A 17,500-nucleotide genomic window follows, 5' to 3' on the forward strand; every position below is an offset into this window, starting at 1 on the left:
TGAGAATGTAGATAAGGTTAATAACATGTACAGGTTGTCAAGATGAAGATGCTGTCTATCTTATCTTTCCCATCATCTTATCTCAGTCAGTTTCTAATCTTATATAAGCCCATATTGAAGCTTATCTAGGCCCAGCTATATATATGCCTACTGATTAAATGAAGTAAATGTTGTTATTGTTGTTGTTGATGTGTGTGTGTGTGTGTGTGTGTGTGTGTGTGAGGAAGGAAGAAAGGAAGGAAGGAAGAAGGAAAAAGAAAGAAAAGAGAAAAAAGGAAGAGAAAGAAGAAAGGAAGGAGATAAGAGAGAGAGAGAGAGAGAGAGAGAGAGAGAGAGAGAGAGAGAGAGAGAGACTGATATAACAGGAGTGAAAGGTGGAAAAGAGGAAAGAAGGAAGGGAAGGGAAAAGAGAAAAAGAAAAAAATGAAGGAAAGAAAAGATGAAAAAAATGAAAATCACTGAAAAAACTTGTAAAAGAAATAACACCCTTGACATTAGTTCTAACACTATATAGAAGAATCAGATACCATATGAATTACTATTACTACTACTACTACTACTACTACTACTACTACTACTGTTCTAAGGGGTCCAATCTCTTATCAATGGGACCTATCACAATCTTTAAGGGGTTGAATACCACACGAGGCTGACAGCTGGGTGCATTAGTATATTAAAAAGGTATTTGATCCTGTCCACTTACATTATAAAACTTAAGTGTATCTGACCTTACTGACTGACACTGTATTGAAACTTAACCTAATGACACCTGTGTATTAAACTGCACAGGTGTCACAGGTGAGGTTAGCAGGTGAGAATGATGAGGATATGCTGTGATTTTTTTTATTTATTTATTTATTTATTTTTTACAACAGAGGAGACAGCTCAAGGGCACACACACACACACACACACACACACACAAAAAAAAAAAAAAAAGCCCTCTACTTGCTGCTCCTAAAAAGAATCAATAGAGTTCGTTATCCAGTAAGTTTTTTTTTATATATTTCTTTGCTTGATATTCTTAGTTTTTACATTAATTTATTTGGTTACGTATCATAAAATTTCGTATTTCATTCACATTCGATAATTCTGTAATAGTTTTTTTTTATATAATTCCTTGCCATACATTCTTATTTTTTTCATTATTTTATTTTTCGTTATCTTGTAAGTTTTTTTGTATATTTATTTGCCATACATTCTTATTTTTTCCATTATTTTATTGTATTTTATTGTTCGTTATCCTGTAAGTGTTTTTTTTATATATTTCTTTGCCATACATCCTTATTTTTTACATTCTTTTATTAGGTTACATATAATAAACTCAGGTATTTCATTCACATTCAATATTCTGTAATGTTTTCTTTTATATTTCATTGTCATTAGTAAGGAGAAGAATGTATTTGTGTATGCATGAAACTATCAACCCCCACACCACCTTCTTCTGTCATTGGTAAGAATATGGATGTTTGCATGTATAAAACTCTCCACCTTCTGTCATTAGTAAGAATATGGATGTTTGCATGTATAAAACTCTCCACTGTCACTCCATACAAAGACAGAAAGGGTTAGTTTAGGTTTGAGGATACACATAACATCTGGATTTTCCTTAATTTAATAACCTCCAAACTCTCTTTTCGACATTAATCCACCAGTGTTTGTAAAGGGCAATTTTGGCTTCTAAGTTCTCCAATCACTTCCTTTAATGTTTCTCTAATTGGTCCTCTTATATGAAAATTGGGGTATAACTATTAACTCCACCACCACCACCTTCTGTCATTGGTAAGAATATGGATGTTTGCATGTATAAAACTCTCCACCGTCACTCCATACAAAGGCGGAAATGGTTTAATGCACTGTGAAGGTTAGTTTGGGTTTGAGCAATTGTAATGACCTTGTACAGACCAACCAAAATAAGACAGCAAGTTAGAACATAAGAAACAATGAGATATCAAACTGTAAGGGTACGTTAGTAAATATAAATTGTGGGGAGGTTAGGTTAGGTTTGAGCAACTGTAATGACCTTGTACAGACCAACCAAAATAAGACAGCAAGTTAGAACGTAAGAAACAATGAGATATCTAACTGTAAGGGTACGTTAGTAAATATAAATTGTGGGGAGGTTAGGTTAGGTTTGAGCAATTGTAATGACCTTGTACAGACCAACCAAAATAAGACAGCAAGTTAGAACGTAAGAAACAATGAGATATCTAACTGAAAGGGTAAGTTATTATGTAGAAGCTGTGGGAAGGTTAGGTTAGGTTTGAGCAATTGTTATGACCTTGTACAGACCAATGGAAATATGTGAGAAAGGGAGAACATATAAAATAAAAAGATATCGATTTGTAAGGGTAAGTTAGTTAATAGAAATTGTGGGGAGGTTAGGTTAGGTTTGAGCAATTGTTATGACCTTGTACAGACCAATGGAAATATGTGAGAAAGGTGGAACATATAAAATAAAAAGATATCTATTTATAAGGGTAAGTTAGTTAATATAAATTGTGGGGAGGTTAGGTTAGGTTTTTGCAAATGTTATAACCTTGTACAGACCTAACGCAAGCATTAACACAAAGGTAAAACTATATCTAAGTGCACAGGTGAGTTAATAAGTAAACTGAATCAAATATAACAGTAATAACAATAACAAAGGATAGAACTTTAGAGGTCATTAAGCAAACTAACACAAATATAACCAGAAAAAATGCCCATTAATATATCTGGTTTAATTGATTTCTTATTTGACGACACTCTGCTCCAACTCTTCCCTCGACACCTGCGCCCTTCTACACACACACACACACACACACATCGCCTCTTCTTCCATGCTTCCCCATCCATCTACACCCCTTCTCTATCACCTCATCTGCACCTCTAAAAAATCGCTTTCCTTTCTACGATACATAGCTCCCTCCCTCCCCTCGTCACCTAATCCACCTCTCTACACCCATACCCACACCAGTCACCTCCCTGCTTATCTACACCCCCTCTCTATCACCTCATCTGCACCTCTAAAAAATCGCTTTCCTTTCTACGATACATAGCTCCCTCCTTTCCCTCGTCACCTAATCCACCTCTCTACACACCACACACATACCAGTCGCCTCTCTCCTACACCTCCCTGCCCATCTACACCCCTCTCTATCACCTCGTCTGCCCCTCTTTATCCCTTGAGGTTGGCGAGGGCTGGGATGATGGTGGCGTAAATCTCAATGCCACGCAGGAAGATATTTTCGTTCAGGAACTCATTGTGGTCGTGAAGGAGCAGTGGGGTGTGGTTCATTGGGGAGAAGCCGAGCGCAGGGATGCCTTGCTGTGGGGAGAAAGGGGAGAGGGGTGAGTGGGGAGAAGGGGTGAATGCATGAGTGTGTGTGTGAGGAGAGATGAAAATAAGAGATGAATGAGACAGAAAATGAGACAGACAGGTAGAAAGAGATAACATTAATTAGTCTTTCCACTCACCTGTCGGATGTACCTGGAGTCTGTGGCCGCCGGGAAGATCTGTTTGATGAGTTTGATGTTCCTGAGAGAGAGAGAGAGAGAGAGAGAGAGAGAGAGAGAGAGAGAATGTTAGAATGTGCCTATATGCGTGTGAATAGAAAAGGTGATAGAGAGAGAAAGAAGAGAAGGAAAGAAGGAAATAAAGAAAAGAAAGAAGAGAGGATTAGAGAAGACTATCCTATCCTAACCAAACCTAATCTAACCTATCCTAAGCTAATCGAACCTAATCTGTCATATCCTAATCCAACCAAACCTATCCTAACCTAACCAAACCTATCCTAACCTAACCAAACCTATCCTAACCTAACCAAACCTATCCTAACCTAACCAAACCTAGTCTAACTTATCCTAACCTATCCTAACCTAACCAAACCTAATCTAACCTATCCTAACCTATCCTAACCTAATCTAACTTATCCTAACCTCACCAAACCTATCCTAACCTAACCAAACCTAATCTAACTTATCCTAACCTAACCAAACCTAATCTAACTTATCCTAACCTAACCAAACCTAACCAAACCTAATCTAACCTATCCTAACCTAACCAAACCTAATCTAACTTATCCTAACCTAACCAAACCTATCCTAACCTAACCAAACCTAATCTAACTTATCCTAACCTAACCAAACCTATCCTAACCTAACCAAACCTAATCTAACTTATCCTAACCTAACGGGCCTGTGGCTTTACCGTGTAGCAGCGATGGGCCAAATTTGTGGCTTTACCGTGTAGCAGTGATGGGCCAAATTTGTGGCTTTACCGTGTAGCAGCGACGGGCCAAATTTGTGGCTTTACCGTGTAGCAGCGACGGGCCAAATTTGTGGCTTTACCGTGTAGCAGCGACGGGCCAAATTTGTGGCTTTACCGTGTAGCAGCGATGGGCCAAATTTGTGCCATGATATAAACCCCCCAAAATAGATGATACATAATCTGATCCCAAATGCTTTGATATATATTATGAAATGGTTTGTGTGAGGGGTGATTTTTCCTCATTTTTCTCGCTTGGAGGGACCATTAAGAAACATGATCCCAAATGCTTTGATATATATTATGAAATGGTTTGCGTGAGGGGTGATTTTTCCTCATTTTTCTCGCTTGGAGGGACCATTAAGAAACATGATCCCAAATGCTTTGATATATATTATGAAATGGTTTGCGTGAGGGGCGATTTTTCCTTATTTTTCTCGCTTGGAGGGACCATTAAGAAACATGATCCCTGCTGCTACCAGATTAACCGGTCGCCCAAAGAGGTACCCCCCCCTGTCTGGGATTTATGGGAAGCTCGGCCATCAGGCTTAGTCGCTGCAATACAGTTATAACGTACCTATGTGCTGTGTGTAGAAGGTGTAGCACATACGTTCAAAACCCTAACCTAACCTAACCTAACCTAACCTAACTTAACCCGTAAGCTGCGGGACTGAGATTCTGAGTGCGTCGCCTAGTGCGGCTATATCAGCGAGAGATTGACCTTCAATAAATGATATCTAAGTTACATAAACGTGTCATAAATATTACAATACACATATCTGTAGCTCGAAATGTGTTGTATCCTGCATATTTCTTAGATTTTTCTATCACAAAAATGTTTTTCTGGCAGTATCTGAAGCCACAATGAAACTTTTTTGCCTGTTTGAAAAGCCCGCTTCCAGAAGGCTTACAGCAGCTTACCGCTCAGCCGCCCAGAAGGCGTACAGCAGTTTGCGGGTTAACCTAACTGTTCCCTTGGCAGACTCACTCCTTCTTGCAGGCCCCAGCGAAGGCATCCCACCAGGAGCTCTTCCCGTCCTCAACACAAGTGGTCTGTGGGATCTTCGTCTGCCGGGGGAAGGGGGAGGAATTAGCAATGGGGAATGTTTAGTGAAATAGGAAAGATGTAATTATATATAGCAACACACACACACACACACACACACACACACACACACACACACACATATACAAACACCAATCAAACATGAACAGGGTAAACAAAATGAGGTCAGTAAGGTAAGTAAGTTAAGTAAGGTAAGTAAGGTAAGTTAAGTAAGGGAGGCAAATCAAACCAAACTCGGAACATCAAATTAAGTGATTTTTTTTTCCTCCTTCCCTTCTTCTACCCCTCTGTCTCCTTCCCTTCCTCTTTTTCCTCTCTCCCTCCTCCCTCTATTTTTTCCCTGCTTCCCTTCTTCTACCCCCCCTGTCTCCTTCCCTTCCTCTTTTTCCTCTCTCCCTCCTCCCTTTATTTTTTCACTTCTTCACTCATATACAAACACCAGTCAAGCACACACACACACACACACACACACACACACACACACACACACACACACACACACACACACACACACACACCTGTTCCCCCATCTCCAAGGTCACGCTCTCGTCCACCTCCTGGCACCAGCCTCGGAAGCGCTCCTCCAGTTCCTCAAAATCCTGCGTCGGTGGAACTCGGACGTCGAACCCTACCGAAAGCTCCGCCGGAACCACATTGAACTGCACACCGCCCTGGAATGGATGAGTGGATGAGTGTGGGTGAGTGGATGAGTGTGGGTGACTACCTTCTCCCTTCCTTCCCCTCCCTTCCTATCTCTCACCTCTCCCCCTTATCCTCCCTTACCTTCCCTCCCTTCATTGTCCCTCCCCTTCCCACCTCTCCCCTCTCCCCCTTTTCCTCCCTTCCCCCTTCCTTCCCCTCCCTCCCTTGCCCCTTATTCTCCCTTAACTTTCACTCCCTTCTCCCTTCATTGCCCCTCCTCTTCCCATCCCTCGCCTCTCCCACCTATCCTCCCTTCCCCCTTCCTTCCCCTCCCTTCCTTGCCCGTCCCATTCCCTTTATTCCCCCTTAACTTTCACTCCCTTCTCCCTTCCTTTCCCTCCCTTCCTGTCTCTCACCTCTCCCCCTTATCCTCCCTTCCTTCCCCTCCCTCACCTCTCCCGCTAATCCTCCCTTCCTTCCCATCTCCCTTCTCCCCCTTCTCATCTCCCTTCTCCCTCTTATCCTTCCTTAACTTCTCTCCCTTCCCCCTTCCTTTCCCTCCCCTTCTCATCCCTTACCTCTCCTTATCCTCCCTTCCTTCCCATCTCCCTTCTCCCCCTTATCCTCCTTTAACTTCACTCCCTTCCTCTACCCCCTTCCCTTACATCAAAACCCTTCCAATTTCCCTTCTTTTACCCTCCCCCCCTCCCTCCTCCCCCCCCCACCTTCAGCATGGTCAGGTTAAGGGTGGTGGTGTGTCCGAGGCTCAGCGTGGGGTCATCCTTCAGCCGCTGCTCCTCGGCATCACGGAAGGCCAGGAAACGGTCGATCACGCGCCGTAATTTCTCCCCAGCGGTGTTGGGCAGAAATTGGGACCCGTGACCTGGTTGACCTGGGCAGCACACCCATATGTCTGTGGGGGTGGGGGGTGGGGGTTGATGAGGGGGTGGTTTACATAGATTTATATAGATACTGAGCGCACACACACCCCATGGTTCGTATAGGAAAGGGAGATGGAAGTGAAGGAAGGAAGAAAGAAAGAAAGGAAGGAAGGAAGGATAGAAGGAAGGAAGGAAGGATGGATGAATAGAAGGAAGAAAGGAATGAATGAATGAAGGAAGGAAGGAAGAAAGGAAGGCAGGCAGGAGGGAAGAAAGGAAGGAAAGAAGGAAGGAAGGAAGAATAGAAGGAAGGAAGGAAGGTCAGACTGCACCAGAAAAAAAAAAAAATAAATAAATAAATAAAGAAAGAAAGAAAGAAATTAAAACTAAAATAAAAATATAAATCAGAGTTGAAGAGAGTTTAAAAATTGATGAATTAAAACAAAATAATAGAAAACGGAGGAGAAACAGAAAACAAACAATCACAAATAAATAAATAAATTAATTAATTAATAAAAACGACAGGCATCGGAAAACACAAATAAATATAAACAGAAGAAAAAAATTTACGTCGCGTTTGGAAGAGAGCAATTAAAAAACAAACAAACAAGCAAAAAACAAACAGGTGTGCGAGGGGGGTCGTGAAAATGCCGGGAATTAAATTAACGAGACAGGTAAATATTGGAACAGGTGGAAGGGAAGGGAAGGGAAGGGAAGGGAAGGGAAGGGATGAGGAGGGATGGGAAGGGAAGGGATGGGAAGAGGAAGGGATGGGAAGGGTAGGGAAGGGATAGGAAGGGAAGGGAAAGGCTGGGAAGGGATGAGGAGTGATGGGAAAAGAAGGGAAAGGAAAGGAAAGGAAAGGAAGGGAATGGAAGGGATGGGATGGGATGGGAAAGGAAGGAAAATGAAGGGAAAAAAACACCAGTCACATACAATAATAAAAACTCGTAACAACTATTCACAAGAAAAACACAAAAAATAACAAAAAATGACAAAAAACAACAAAAAATCAAAATACAAAAATAAAGAATAACAAAAAATAACAAAATATGACAAAAAATAACAAAAAATAACAAAAATAAATAACAAAAAAAAAAAATATGCACACTTACGCCAGGGGCACCGGTCCCCATAGAAGACGAAGCACTCCTCCCCTGGGTTGGCATATCCCTCGTCCATCGCGAAGCCCACATTGAGTGCCTTGAAGTCCTCACTCTTTATGAACCAGCACATCCCACGTATACCACTGACCTCCTCATCTGTGGGGGGGGAGGAGTGTGTTAGGGTGTGGGGAGATGTAGAGGGGAGGGTAGAGGGAGAGGAAGGGCTATGATGATGGATGGGAAGGGGTGAAAGGGATATGTTGGATTAGGGTGTGTGTGTAGGGGGGTGAAGGGGAGGGTGGCACTGGATGGGGTGAAGGGTGGTGAGTATGGGGTGTAAGTGTGATGGGGAAGGGTGATGAGGGGGTGGCGAGGGAGGGGTGAAGAAAGGGGTCAGGGTGTGAGAATCAATAAGAATCACACTCACACACGCACACACACACTCACACACACACACACGCACACACCTGGTACAAACGACAGGTGTATGGTGCGTAAAAAGTTGCCGTTCCCATTTTTCTTCAGCCTCTTGAGAGCTTCCACGTATTGCATCCCCACGCACTTCATGTCCTGCGTCCCCCGCCCATAGATGTCCCCCTTCTCGTCCTTGTGGGCACTGAATGGGTCGTACTTCCAATGCTCCTGTGGGGGTGGGGGAGAGAAGGTTATTGAAGGGGAGAGATGTGAGTGAGGGGAGAGAGGGGAAGAGAGAGGTGAGTGGAGGAGAAGGAGAAGGAAGGGAATGTAAGCTTATGGAAGGGAAGGGAAGGGAAGGATAGGGAAAGAAAGGGAAGGGAAGAGAAGGGAAAGGAAAAGAAGGGAGGGGAAGAAAAGAGAAGAGAAAGGAAAGAAAGGGAAGGAAAAGGAAGGGAAGGAAAGGGAAGGGAAAAGAGAAGAAAAGAGAAGGAAAGGAACCACCATCACCACCATCATCATCACCACCACCACCATCATCATCACCACCACCACCATCATCACCACCACCACCACCATCATCACCACCACCATCACCACCACCACTCACAGGGTAGACTGGTACAACATCGGTATGGGAGTTGAGGAGGATGGCCGGCAGGGAGGGGTCCGTGCCTGGCAGGGTAAAGATGACCACAGGGTTGCCAGGGAACTTCTCGTAAACCTTCACCTCGGCCCCCAGCTCTTTCCCCTGCCGCTTCAGAAACTCCGTACAGGTGCCTGGTAGGGGGGGAAAGGGGGGGAGGGTAGAGATAGATAGTAGGCGGAATAGTTTATAAAATGGCTAACCTAAAAAATCTACCGTATAACAAATTAGGTCATAAATTAAGGTTTCAAATGGTGGTCTGTTATTTATTATTCCTTAGATTTGGGGGTAGATTGGTGCATTGGAAAGGGTTTGGCACGGTCTGCAAATACAGTGTCGGAGGGGGTAACCTATCTCTATTAAGGGGGGTAACCTATCTCTACTAAGGGGGGTAACCTATCTCTACTAAGGGGGGTAACCTATCTCTACTAAGGGGGTAACCTATCTCTACTAAGGGGGGTAACCTATCTCTACTAAGGGGGGTAACCTATCTCTACTAAGGGGGGTAACCTATCTCTACTAAGGGGGGTAACCTATCTCTATTAAGGGGGGTAACCTATCTCTATTAAGGGGGGTAACCTATCTCTACTAAGGGGGGTAACCTATCTCTACTAAGGGGGGTAACCTATCTCTACTAAGGGGGGTAACCTATCTCTACTATGAGGGGTAACCTATCTCTACTAAGGGGGGTAACCTATCTCTACTAAGGGGGTTACCTATTTCAAAGGTATATTTTCCGGCATTATTATTAGTCTACGGAAGCTGATGTGTAGGCTCAGGATGCTTAGGATAGAGATGTAGATGCGAGTGGGTGTAAGGATAGAGTTTGCGTTACTTATCCAAACTTATCGCAACTTTGTATAAAACTGATAAGATGCAAAACTTTCAAAGGTATATTTTCCGGCATTATTATTAGTCTGCGGAACCTAATGTGTGGGGTCAGGATGCTTAGGATAGAGATGTAGAGGTGAGTGGGTGTAAGGATAGAGTTTACGTTACTTATCCGAACTTATAGCAACCATCGCAACATTGTATAAAACTGATAACATGCAAAACTTTCAAAGGTATATTTTCCGGCATTATTATTAGTCTACGGAACCTAATGTGTGGGGTCAGGATGCTTAGGATAGAGATATAGAGGGAGTGGGTGTAAGGATAGAGTTTGCGTTACTTATCCAAACTTATCGCAACATTGTATAAAACTGAAAACATGCAAAACTTTCAAAGGTATATTTTCCGGCATTATTATTTGTTTGCAGAACCTAATGTGTGGGGTCAGGATGCTTAGGATAGAGAGATAGAGGGAGTGGGTGTAAGGATAGAGTTTGCGTTACTTATCCAAACTTATCGCAACTTTGCATAAAACTGATAAGATGCAAAACTTCAACTACTACTACTACTACTACTACTACTACTACTACTACTACTACTACTATACTTACGATAGTCAGGGTCGGGGTGGACTGTCTTGCATCTTATATATTCCCTAAAATTGGTTACAGCCGGGTCCTCCTTAGCTGCCATGACGAAGAGGAGGAGGAGGAGGAGGAGGAAGATGAAGAGGAGGAGGAGGAAGACTTGATGGAGGAAGATAAGAGGAGGAACTGGTCGGGAGAGGAGGAGGAGGAAGATGAAGAGGAGGAGGAGGAGGAGGAAGACTTGATGGAGGAAGATAAGAGGAGGAACTGGTCGGGAGAGGAGGAGGAGGAGGAAGATGAAGAGGAGGAGGAGGAGGAGGAAGACTTGATGGAGGAAGATAAGAGGAGGAACTGGTCGGAAGAGGAGGAGGAGGAGGAAGATGAAGAGGAGGAGGAGGAGGAAGACTTGATGGAGGAAAATAAGAGGAGGAACTGGTCGGAAGAGGAGGAGGAGGAGGAAGATGAAGAGGAGGAGGAGGAGGAAGACTTGATGGAGGAAGATAAGAGGAGGAACTGGTCGGAAGAGGAGGAGGAGGAGGAAGATGAAGAGGAGGAGGAGGAGGAGGAAGACTTGATGGAGGAAGATAAGAGGAGGAACTGGTCGGAAGAGGAGGAGGAGGAGGAAGATGAAGAGGAGGAGGAGGACGAGTTGAAGGTGCAAAATAAGACTATGAACTGGTCGGAAGAGGAGGAGGAGGAGGAAGATGAAGAGGAGGAGGAGGAAGACTTGATGGAGGAAGATAAGAGGAGGAACTGGTCGGGAGAGGAGGAGGAGGAGGAAGATGAAGAGGAGGAGGAGGAGGAGGAAGACTTGATGGAGGAAAATAAGAGGAGGAACTGGTCGGAAGAGGAGGAGGAGGAAGATGAAGAGGAGGAGGAGGAGGAGGAAGACTTGATGGAGGAAAATAAGAGGAGGAACTGGTCGGAAGAGGAGGAGGAGGAGGAAGATGAAGAGGAGGAGGAGGAGGTGTTATCTCTCCCTCTCTCAACTATCTAATGTGTGGAGATAAGTCTCTCTCTCTCTCTCTGTTGCTAATTAAGTCAGTTTCTCATATTTCTTAAGGAAGTTTCTTTTCTCTTCCTTTGTTTTGTCTTTTATTAATAAATTCGGTTACTGAGAGAGAGAGAGAGAGAGAGAGAGAGAGAGAGAGAGAGAGAGAGAGAGAGAGAGAGAGAGAGAGAGAGAGAGAGAGAGAGAGAGAACTTTAAAAGAGCCTGCAACAATAAACTATCAATCAATCAGGATAGGTAGTTAATGTATGTCTGTTCAGAATGCTTATAATATTATGTGGGTGACTCCCAAGCATCACGTTCAGGTTCAAGCTCCACTAGGATATAATTTACTTAACATCTGTGTACCATCTGCAAGACTTTTAATCAACAGCAATTATGTCACACCTGTATAACACGTGCACGGCTTAAATTAATCCCACGAAACACCTGAAGTCTTTAATTAAGAGGTATATAACCCTCGTTACGTAACACACACACACACACACACACACACACACACACACACACACACACACATAGAAACAAACATAAAAACACGTACATGCTTATATACACACACACACACACACACACACACACACACACACACACACACACACACACACATAGAAACAAACATAAAAACACGTACATACTTATAGATAAACACACACACACACACACACACACACACACACACACACACACACACACACATTTATAAGAACGAAAGCGATTTACACTCTCTTAATAAAACAACGTCACCAATACTGGTTCAGAACACATAGCATACACGTTTAATACATTATATACATACACGGCGCGGAGTATACATGGTTCTTACACTCTTTCCTTATACCTAACACACTCTGGGTATATACAGTGTTTTTATTTTCGTTTTTTGTTATTTTTCTCATTTTTCATTTCATTTTCATTCGTTTTTTTTCATTATTTTTTTCATTTTTATTCCTTATTTTTTTTTTGTTTTTCCGATTTTATTTTCCTCCATTTTTGTTTTTTATTTCGTTTTTTTTCTCATTTTTATTATTCATTTTTTTCATATGCATTATTTTTTTCTTCATTTTTCATTTCCACACACACACACACACACACACACACACACACACACACACACACACACACACACACACACACACACACACACACACACACACACGTACTTAATCTAAATACAATGACCGATCGAAGCCTTTCAGAAGCGAACGTTAGCGAAACAAAACAACAACTTATTATTTCATATCTTAACGCTATGCAACGACACGCCAAGCTTACCTTATTCAAGATCACTGTGAAGATGTCTGACCGGCCGTAACTACAAGGCGAATCAGAGTAGTTATGAGTTCCCACAAAGGTCGGGTTAGGGGCCTTACTACAAGTCGAATCAGAGTAGTTATGAGTTCCCACAAAGGTCGGGTTAGGGGCCTTACTACAAGTCGAATCAGAGTAGTTTTGAGTTCCCACAAAGGTCGGGTTAGGGGCCTTACTACAAGTCGAATCAGAGTAGTTTTGAGTTCCTACAAAGGTCGGGTTAGGGGCCGTATTACAAGCCCTATCCGAGAAGTTTTGAGTCGCTGCAAAGGTCGGTTTAGGGGGCGTATTACAAGCCCCATCCGAGAAGTTTTGAGTCGCTGCAAAGGTCGGTTTAGGGGCCGTATTACAAGCCCTATCCGAGAAGTTTTGAGTCGCTGCAAAGGTCGGTTTAGGGGCCGTATTACAAGCCCCATCCGAGAAGTTTTGAGTCGCTGCAAAGGTCGGTTTAGGGGTCGTATGACAAGCCCCATCCGAGAAGTTTTGAGTCGCTGCAAAGGTCGGGTTAGTGTCCTTAGTACATGCCCCATCCGAGAAGTTTTGAGTCGCTGCAAAGGTCGGTTTAGGGGTCGTATGACAAGCCCCATCCGAGAAGTTTTGAGTCGCTGCAAAGGTCGGGTTAGGGTCGCCTTGACAAGCCCCATCCGAGAAGTTTTGAGTCGCTGCAAAGGTCGGTTTAGGGGCCGTATGACAAGCCCCATCCGAGAAGTTTTGAGTCGCTGCAAAGGTCGGTTTAGGGGCCGTTTTACAAGCCCTATCCGAGAAGTTTTGAGTCGCTGCAAAGGTCGGTTTAGGGGCCGTATTACAAGCCCCATCCGAGAAGTTTTGAGTCGCTGCAAAGGTCGGTTTAGGGGCCGTATTACAAGCCCCATCCGAGAAGTTTTGAGTCGCTGCAAAGGTCGGTTTAGGGGGCGTATGACAAACCCAACCCAACCTACTAACAACAAACGTATTCACACTTATCTTCGTTTCCTTCTTTCCTTCACACTAATTTTAGACACCGCCGGTAGGCCTTCATAGCAGGGCCTGATGGTCTGCCCCAGCCCGTTGTGGCGCAGGCAAGTGTTTATAGTGGCGCCCCCTAGTTGCATAATATAAATTGTTGGGGTTTTGTTGGAGGGTCATGCGACGCCGATCATCTAGCACAGTTTTTGCGCTAATAACACTTGTTTTTCTGGCCAGTCTCACAGTCCAGTCCAGCATGTTTGTAAGCTCCCCAACCAAACACAAAACACGACGAAAATTCCTTGTTTAGTGTTTTTTTTTATTTTTACAGCAGAGTCAGTTCAAGGGCATAAAAAAAGGCAACAAATGTGAGAAAAAAAAACCACTATACAAGGAATTTTCGTCGTGTTTTGTGTTTGGTTGGGGAGCTTACATACGTGCTGGACTGGACTGTAAGACTGGCCCGAAAAACAAGTGTTATTAGCGCAAAAACTGTGCTAGATGATCGGCGTCGCATGACCCTCCAACACAACCCCAACAATTTATATTATGCAACTAGGGGGCGCCACTATAAACACTTGCCTGCGCCACAACGGGCTGGGGCCGACCATCAGGCCCTGCTATGAAGGCCTACCGGCGCCACAGGCCTAGACGTAGAAAAAAAATATAATGCCATGTTGTAGGGTTCATCAGGGCTAACAAATGTTATTATACAATGTCATGTGTACAATGCAGAGCCAGGAAAACAACTTGAAGAGAACAAGAAGATGGACAAACTGTTGATCGGCGTCTGCAATGCCGATAATAATGACAAAAACGAACCCCAAAGAAAAACAGTGATATCTAACCCCCACTAAGACGCAAACCCACTTAGCTTCGATCACTCCCTCACAATATCAACCAAAAATATCTTCCTTCCTTCCTTCTTTCCCCACATAATTTTCAGACATTTTGAACACGAAACATAACGACAAACACGAACCAAACAAAAACAGTGAACTCTAACCCCCACTAAGACTCAAACCCACTTAGCTTCGATCACTCCCTCACAATATCAACCAAAAATATCTTCCTTCCTTCCTTCTTTCCCACATAATTTTTAGACATTTTGAACACGAACAATAATGACAAAAACGAACCCAAAGAAAAACAGTGATATCTAACCCCCACTAAGACGCAAACCCACTTAGCTTCGTTCATTCCCTCACAATAACAGCCACAAATCTACCATAACTTAATACTAAACAGAAAACGGGAGATCTATACCCCGACCCACTACCAACAAACGTAGACTCACTCATTTTCCTTTTTTCCTTTACATATTGGACACACTCTCTAAGTCTGTATGCCTTGTGCTAATTTCGGGAGAGTAGGAACAGTAGACACTTCTGCTAACCACTCTTTCCAGCAGGCCAGGCGGGGGGTCACTCTCCTTCCTACAGCAGCAGAGGACACGGCAGTAGGAGCAGGAGTAAGCAGAGGAGGTAGAGGAAGCCGGGGAGTAGTAGGAGTAGGTGGAGGAGTAGGAGGAAGAGGAGGAGGAGGAGGTTGAGAAGCAGGGGATAGCGCGTCGCATAGCCCGTCTGAAGTTCTTTGACATGAAGCAGTAGATGATGGGGTTGATGCAGCAGTGGACGAAGGGCAGGAGAATGAAGACGATGTTGAAGTTGTAGAAGACCTGTAGATGGTTGTAGAAGGGTGAGAAGATGATAGGGAAGAGGAGAGAGGAAAAGGGTATTGAGTTAGTTTGATATAGAAACAGAGAGAGAGAGAGAGACACACACACACACACACACACACACACACACACACACACACACACACACACACACACACAGACACGTAAACACAACCTTCCCTCCCTCCCATCTTACCTTTCCTTTCCCTTCCCAAACACACACACACACACACACACACACACACACACACACACACACACACACACACACACACACACACACACACACACACACACACACACACACACACATCCCTTCCCTTCCCATATATTCCCTTCTCCCTTATACAAACACACTCCCCCTTTCTTTCCTCTCCCTTCCCTCCTTTCCCTCCCTCCCACACACACAAAAAAAAAAAAACTACCTCATTGAACTGTCGTAGGCCTAGGTTGATACACACGCCCATGATGATGTTAGGCCCCCAGCACAGCAGAAACAGCACCACCACAACGATCAGCATCTTAATCACCTGGAAACAGCACAGCAGCACCACCAGGTAAGCCTTGACTCAGCACTCAGCAAAATACGTAATTGATGGAAATTCGGGAGAGTAAGGAAGTAGAGAGGAGGAGTAAGCAGAGAGGGATGGGTATGGTAGTTGAAGTAAGTGAGGTTAAGTAAAGTAAGTAAAGTAAGTTAGTTAAGTAAGCTATAATGGATTCAGCACTTGGGAATTTTATAGACATTGAAAGTAAGGAAAAAAAAAGTAAAAGTAATTAAAAAAAAGTAAGAAATAGAAAAAAATTAATTAAAACATGGAATAAAAAAATAAAAATGAATAAAAATATGTGATAATAATAATAATAATAATAATAATAATAATAATAATAATAATAATAATAATAATAATAATAATAATAATAATAATAATTGGAAAATATTAAAAAAAGTAGAAAAAAAGGAAGAGAAAAAGTTGAAATAATTAAGATGGATGGTTACATAAGAATATACTCTCTCTCTCTCTCTCTCTCTCTCTCTCTCTCTCTCTCTCTCTCTCTCTCTCTCTCTCTCTCTCTCCTCCTCCTCCTCCTCCTCCTCCTCCTCCTCCTCCTCCCCCTCCTCCTCCTTTCACTTCTCTCACTTCCTCTAATCATACAAGCTGTCACTCTCCAATATTACCTCTCTCTCTCTCTCTCTCTCTCTCTCTCTCTCCCATTGCTCTTCACTTCTTTTCATCCTCATTCTCGCTCCACACAAACGTTTTTTTCCCCGCGCGGTAAAATTGCCGCGCGGTGAGGTGTCAAGTGGGTACTCACACGCACGATTTTTTTCCCGCACGGTTTACCTGGAACAGTGCACATATACCTCTCTTTCTATCTATCTATCCACCAGTCAATCATCTATGAGTATGTCTAAGCCGCACGGGAAAAAAAAAAACGTGTCTGTGATGAGTATTTTTAAACCGCACGGGGAAAAAACGTGTCTGTGTGAGTATTATTAAACCGCACGGGAAAAATAAACGTGTCTATATGAGTATTATCAAACCGCACGGGAAAAAAAACGTGTCTATGATGAGTATTTTTAAACCGCACGGGGAAAAAACGTGTCTTGTATGAGTATTTATAAACCATCCGGGAAAAAAAACGTATCTATGATGAGTATTTTTAAACCGCACGGGAAAAAAAAAACGTGTCCATGATGAGTATTTTTAAACCGCACGGGGAAAAAAACGTGTCTGTGTGAGTATTATTAAACCACCCGGGAAAAACGATTATTAAACCAAAAAACGTAAAAACGTGTCTATATGAGTATTATTAAACCGCACGGGAAAAAAAAAAATGTGTCTATGATGAGTATTTTTAAACCGCACGGGGAAAAAAACGTGTCTGTGTGAGTATTATTAAACCACCCGGGAAAAAAACGTGTCTCTATGAGTATTATTAAATCGCACGGGAAAAAAAACGTGTCTGACCTACCTGTTTCCGGGCCTTCTTTACGTCTTCGCCTTTTTCCTTCCCCCGGCGCGGCAGAAGTCTTCCCCCGGGGGACGGCGTGCGGGAGCGGCGCCCCGGGGGGATTGGGACGTACAGGGAGGCAGAGCTGTTGTATCGGGACTCGCTGCCTCCTCCTCCTC

General features: G+C 43.3%; 2 protein-coding genes and 2 long non-coding RNA genes across 16 annotated transcripts in view; 1 reads left to right on the forward strand and 3 right to left on the reverse strand.

Annotated features, from left to right (window-relative positions):
- Window positions 1–1,597: 1,597 nt before the first annotated feature.
- Window positions 1,598–11,382, reverse strand: LOC126983771 (aminoacylase-1-like). 12 transcript variants are annotated; one of them, XM_050836852.1, is made up of 11 exons: window positions 11,268–11,382; window positions 10,445–10,535; window positions 8,967–9,136; window positions 8,410–8,584; window positions 7,952–8,098; window positions 6,681–6,868; window positions 5,832–5,984; window positions 5,236–5,315; window positions 3,458–3,518; window positions 2,022–3,308; window positions 1,598–1,892 (listed from the first exon to the last, which is right to left on the reverse strand). In XM_050836852.1, exons 2-10 carry the CDS (start codon window positions 10,524–10,526, stop codon window positions 3,159–3,161), a joined length of 1,206 nt encoding a protein of 401 aa, XP_050692809.1. In that variant the 5' UTR covers window positions 10,527–10,535; window positions 11,268–11,382; the 3' UTR covers window positions 1,598–1,892; window positions 2,022–3,158. The 12 variants fall into 12 exon arrangements, with proteins under 12 accessions (XP_050692809.1, XP_050692811.1, XP_050692810.1 ...); XM_050836854.1 differs by having other exon boundaries at window positions 10,445–10,538; window positions 11,268–11,379; XM_050836853.1 differs by lacking the exon at window positions 11,268–11,382 and adding an exon at window positions 11,184–11,216.
- Window positions 3,529–5,119, reverse strand: LOC126983772 (uncharacterized). Of its 2 annotated transcripts, none has more exons than XR_007736230.1 (3): window positions 4,010–5,119; window positions 3,830–3,939; window positions 3,529–3,759 (listed from the first exon to the last, which is right to left on the reverse strand). It is a non-coding gene; the product is annotated as an uncharacterized LOC126983772 (long non-coding RNA). The 2 variants fall into 2 exon arrangements; XR_007736229.1 differs by having other exon boundaries at window positions 3,529–3,749; window positions 3,790–3,939.
- Window positions 11,383–12,095: 713 nt separating the features above from the next.
- Window positions 12,096–13,735, forward strand: LOC126983452 (uncharacterized). The gene is made up of 3 exons (XR_007735911.1): window positions 12,096–12,956; window positions 13,128–13,184; window positions 13,527–13,735. It is a non-coding gene; the product is annotated as an uncharacterized LOC126983452 (long non-coding RNA).
- A 594-nt stretch (window positions 13,736–14,329) lies between these two features.
- The window catches only part of LOC126983773 (galanin receptor 2a-like), a 25,695-nt gene continuing 22,524 nt past the window's right edge, over window positions 14,330–17,500 (reverse strand). The window contains exons 7-9 of the mRNA XM_050836861.1: window positions 17,343–17,500; window positions 15,791–15,895; window positions 14,330–15,365 (exon numbers count right to left, since the gene is read on the reverse strand). The exon at window positions 17,343–17,500 is cut by the window's right edge and continues 111 nt beyond it. Coding sequence (XP_050692818.1) covers window positions 15,003–15,365; window positions 15,791–15,895; window positions 17,343–17,500 — 626 coding nt within the window. The 3' untranslated portion in view covers window positions 14,330–15,002. The remainder of the gene's footprint in view (window positions 15,366–15,790; window positions 15,896–17,342) is intronic.

This window comes from Eriocheir sinensis, chromosome 54 (assembly GCF_024679095.1).
Source record: "Eriocheir sinensis breed Jianghai 21 chromosome 54, ASM2467909v1, whole genome shotgun sequence".
NCBI classification, from domain to species: domain Eukaryota; kingdom Metazoa; phylum Arthropoda; class Malacostraca; order Decapoda; family Varunidae; genus Eriocheir; species Eriocheir sinensis.

Coding starts and splice junctions, on each gene's coding strand:
- LOC126983771 (XM_050836852.1), bottom strand. CDS start 10,526: ATGGCAGCTAAGGAGGACCCGGCTGTAACCAATTTTAGGGAATATATA. Junction 8,585..8,966: donor ATGTTGTACCAGTCTACCCT/GTGAGTGGTGGT, acceptor CCACCCCCACAG/GAGCATTGGAAGTACGACCC. Junction 3,519..5,235: donor GCTGGGGCCTGCAAGAAGGA/GTGAGTCTGCCA, acceptor TCTCTCTCTCAG/GAACATCAAACTCATCAAAC.